At 42.8% G+C, this 5,000-nt stretch overlaps 1 protein-coding gene across 3 annotated transcripts in view; it reads right to left on the bottom strand.

Annotated features, from left to right (window-relative positions):
• Positions 1-5,000, bottom strand: part of LOC124007504 (coronin-6-like) — a 43,795-nt gene that overhangs the window by 32,791 nt on the left and 6,004 nt on the right. For all 3 annotated transcript variants that reach the window (XM_046318132.1, XM_046318133.1, XM_046318130.1), the window contains exon 2: positions 3,614-3,813. In XM_046318132.1, coding sequence (XP_046174088.1) covers positions 3,614-3,811 — 198 coding nt within the window. In that variant the 5' untranslated portion in view covers positions 3,812-3,813. The remainder of the gene's footprint in view (positions 1-3,613; positions 3,814-5,000) is intronic.

Genomic DNA, 5,000 nt, shown 5'->3' with positions numbered 1-5,000 from the left:
TGAATTCACGTTAGTTGACAACTAACATGACCATACGAAACCATACGCTGAACTGACAACTGTGCCACGTGGCAGTCACCATACCTTAGCTCAAAACCAACAATGTAAAAGTAGGCTACAAAAAAGTCGAATGAAATCATTAAAATCCCGATTAAAATGCAATGACCGTTTCGTGTATTGAAAGGCTGGCTTTAGGACCATGTAGAGCATCGCTCGGAGGGAAGCTACTAGCCCGCGTGCCTTTATCTCAGCAGTGAGCAGAGACAGTTCTGTGTTATGCACCTGTTACATTCACATTGGACAGCATAGGCAGCACCTCCAATAGAATAGGGGAAGATAACCGTCCCCCTGAAGTACATTTTATTACATTTGCAAAGATTAGCTATATAAATACTCATGAATATGCATTAATTCATTCATTAATTCATTCAAAATTCTACACCAGAGAGCATGATTTGGCCACAGAGGATCATTTGCTTCTTTAATTGCTTTAAACGCGCAATTTGGGCAGCGTGTGGCAAATAGCTGATTGTTGAGTTGCAGCAGGCAGTGGAAAGCAGTTCAATATGCCTAGGCCTGTAGCAATATTTATAAATACAATGGTAGGAAAAACATAGCAAATGGCTTTTGTTGAAAAGAGAAATACTATGTCTACGTATGATCAGGTAAAAGGTTTATGTTTCTGTCTCCATATGATATGGTAAATATACGCAATGCAAAAAAACATCTACATTTAAATGGTATTAATATTATTTTGCATATATTTCCATTAATTCCCATATATTCCAGTTAATTCCCACAGAAAGTGTCCACCTCTGAATATTCCCCAAAATGTGCAACCCTAATGACAACAAAGAGTTTATTGAAGAATCCCTACTGTTGACCAATCACGACAATGGGGCGTTGACGTCGGCTCCGAACTCCGTCTTCCCTCAATAGAAAATGTTGTCTGCCCGAGAAGCCGAACAGTTTGTTTTTGACTCACTGAATTCCAAAACAAACAAAAACGTCCCAAAATGTCATCATGCCACAGTATCTGCACTCTTCATGCACAAACTCTTCCGAACTGTTTTGTCTGGGAAGCATGCGGACGCCTTCAGGCAGGGGGACCTGTCTTGAGTGAAGGTAGGGAAATCCTGCTTCAGGTAACACCTTGCTGTGTGTGGATAGACTGTGAAGAGAGCAAGGCCTGACCTGACAGTAACACATCGGGAGCTTTGTCCTCTAGGGAAACACACGAGAACTCAGATAACAACAACTTCAAGAGTTCCAGCTGAATTCTTCCCCTAGCAAGGACACTGAACGAAGGGCACCAAACGTTCCCTGTTATTAACACAGAAAGAACAACAAGGCAGCTTGCTTGGAACTCTACTGCTGCGATGCAATACATCTGTTACTGTAATTAGCTAACTTTTAGACAATAAGCTGCCTTCATCACGAGGCAAACACTAATATAAACATCTAACTAAACCTCGAATGAATGGCAACTATTATCTTACCAGTCTAGAACTTTGTAAATCCTCTAAGTATCTATCTTGTCTTGGCAGGTTTTACTAAACAGGTGGTTAGTTAGTCTGAGCTTTCAGTCGGTGGTAGGAACAATCCCTCCAGTGTATCCTGGGGAGAGAGCAGGGTACTTACGACCAGACTAAACGCTCGGTTCCCGCCAGGTGCAAAAGGTTCCACCTGTCATCTGGTTTCAGAGGGGAGTAAGATAAGCATGAAACTGTGTTTATCTATACTTATCTATCTAGATGATTTCCTTGTCTCCTTTTTACATATTTATTATGTTCTATTGTTTCTGTGTGTTATTTCCTGTGGATAGAAACTGGTGCAGAACTTTGCTCTGGTACACAAAGAAAACACTTGGTGAATCTGGCCCAAGAGAGAAGGGCGAAACGTGAGACTCGGGAAGAGAAGGGCGAAACATGAGACTCGGGGACTCGAGGTCATGAGACTCGAGGTCATGAGGCATTTTAAGTAATATTCTTCAAGAGTCAATGGATATATGTCATTCATTTATAAGTTTTAAAAAATGGATGTAGCAATTACATAATACCCCTTTAAAACTTCTTATAGCTTGAATCCCGTTAACGGGATCGATATGACAACAGCCAGTGAAAGTGCAGGGCGCCAAATTCAAAACAACAGAAATCTCATAATTAAAATTCCTCAAACATAGAAGTATTTTACACCATTTTAAATATACACTTCTTGTTAATCCCACCACGGTGTCTGATTTCAAAAAGGCTTTACGACGAAAGCACACCAAACAATTATATTAGGTCTGCACCTAGTCACAGAAAAACACAGCCATTTTTCCAGCCAAAGAGAGGAGTCACAAAAAGCAGAAATAGAGATAAAATTAATCACTAACCTTTGATGATCTTCATCAGATGACACTCATAGGACTTCATGTTACACAATACATGTATATTTTGTTCGATAAAGTTCATATTTATATACAAAAATCTGAGTTTACATTGGCTCGTTATGTTTAGTAGTTCCAAAACATCTGGTGATTTTACAGAGAGCCACATCAATTTACAGAAATACTCATAATAAACATTGATAAAAGATACAACTATTATACATGGAAGTATAGATACACTTCTCCTTAATGCAACCGCTGTGTCAGATTTAAAAAAAGCTTTACCGAAAAAGCAAACCATGCAATAATCTGAGTACAGCGCTCAGACAACAAATCAAGCCATGCAGATATCCGCCCTTGTTGTGGAGTCAACAGAAGTCAGAAATAACATTATAAATATTCACTTTCCTTTGATGATCTTCATCAGAATGCACTCCCAGGAATCCCAGTTCCACAATAAATGTTTGATTTGTTCGGTAAAGTCCATCATTTATGTCCAAATACCTCCTTTTTGTTCGCGCATTTAGCCCAGTAATCCAAATGCACAATGCGTGAACGCTTAGTTCAGACGAAAAGTTTAAAAAAAGTTATATTACAGTTCGTAGAAACATATCAAATGATTTATATAATCAATCTTTAGGATGTTTTTATCATAAATCTTCAATAATGTTCCAACCGGAGAATTCCTTTGTCTTCAGAAATGCAATGGAACTCAAGCTAACTCTCACGTGAACGCACGTGGTCAGCTCATGCTTCTCTGGCAGACCTCTGACTCAATCCCATCTCATTCCCCCCTTCTTCACAGTAGAAGCATCAAGCAAGGTTCTAAACTGTTGACATCTAGTGGAAGCCTTAGGAAGTGCAATTTGACCCCATAGACACTGTATGTTCGATAGGCAAAGAGTTGAAAAACTACAAATTTCCCACTTCCTGGTTGGATTTTTTCTCAGGTTTTTGCCTGCCACATGAGTTATATTATACTCACAGACATCATTCAAACAGTTTTAGAAACTTCAGAGTGATTTCTATCCTAATAATATGTATACTAATAATATGCATATATTAGCAACTGGGCCTGAGTAGCAGGCAGTTTACTCTGGGCACCTTATTCATCCAAGCCACTCAATACTGCCCCCAGCCATAACAGGTTAAGGTTTGACTGACCTCCAGCCCCATCCCTTAGCTGTTTACCAAAAAAAAGTGTCAGGGTGTCCCAGATTGCCCCTTTAAGGGCTTACTTACCTTAGAGAGGGGCAGGACGAGGAAGGCTCCGCCCCCGCTGGACTCCACAATGACGGCCAGGAACTTTGGGTTGACGGCACAGAACGAGCTGTCCCACGTCACTTTGGAAACGCGTATGTCATCATATCCCTGCTCCGTCTTCCCCGCCTGTCCGAAGACGTGCCGGAACTTACTCTGTCGTACGATGCTGCGACTCATCGCTATGGAAACAAAGATGGGAGGGGGTACAGATGGAGAAAGAGATGGAGAGAGGAGGAGTGAGACAGGGGTGACGAGGAGGGGGGTGTGGGGGGACAGAGAGATGGAGTGAGGAAGAGTGAGAGAGGGGTTTGTGGGGGGACAGAGCGATGGAGTGAGGAAGAGTGGGGGACAGAGCGATGGAGTGAGGAAGAGTGAGAGAGGGGTTTGTGGGGGGACAGAGAGATGGAGTGAGGAAGAGGAGAGGGGTGTGGGGGGACAGAGCGATGGAGTGAGGAAGAGTGAGAGAGAGGGGTTTGTGGGGGGACAGAGAGATGGAGTGAGGAAGAGTGAGAGGGGTTTGTGGGGGACAGAGCGATGGAGTGAGGGAAGCGGGGCGACGAGGAGAGGGGTGGGGGGGACAGAGCGATGGAGTGAGGAAGAGTGAGAGTGGGGTGACGATGAGAGGGGTGTGGGGTAACAGAGAGATGGAGTGAGGAAGAGTGAGAGCGGGGCGACGAGGAGAGGGGTGTGGGGGGGACAGAGCGATGGAGTGAGGAAGAGTGAGAGTGGGGTGACGATGAGAGGGGTGTGGGGTAACAGAGAGATGGAGTGAGGAAGAGTGAGAACGGGGCGACGAGGAGAGGGGTGTGGGGGGGGGACAGAGAGATGGAGTGAGGAAGAATGAGAGTGGGGAAGAAAAGGATGGGAGAGAGGTGGGGAGGGGAGAGAGAGAGAAGAAGAGTGAGTGAAGGAGGGAAACATGATTTAGTGAGGAAGTGACAATTACAGATATGCAATGTCAATCAATCAATCATTTAATCAATCATTCAATATGCAATGTCAATCAATCAATCATTCAAGAGATCATGAAATTCTTATTGACCAAGAGAAGTAATATCAATCCAACTTAAATGATGTGAATCATGGGACTGATCTCACCTCTTCCATTGATAAGCTATGACTCTTGGCATTCTGCGAAACAAACACGATGGTATTTTAGGATGGAAGTGTCGTCAAAAGTCAAGTTGAGTTGTTGTGTGTCTGTTGCTGATTAGCAATATAACAGTGTTGAGTTGTTATGTGTCTGTTGCTGATTAGCAATATAACAGTGTTGAGTTGTTATGTGTCTGTTGCTGATTAGCAATAAAACAGTGTTGAGTTGTTGTGTCTGTTGCTGATTAGCAATATAACAGTGTTGAGTTGTTGT

This window comes from Oncorhynchus gorbuscha, linkage group LG20, assembly GCF_021184085.1.
Source record: "Oncorhynchus gorbuscha isolate QuinsamMale2020 ecotype Even-year linkage group LG20, OgorEven_v1.0, whole genome shotgun sequence".
In the NCBI taxonomy this organism is placed as follows: Eukaryota; Metazoa; Chordata; class Actinopteri; order Salmoniformes; family Salmonidae; genus Oncorhynchus; species Oncorhynchus gorbuscha.
Note: the sequence above shows the minus strand (reverse complement) of the source record. Positions and strands in the feature narration are given on the sequence as shown.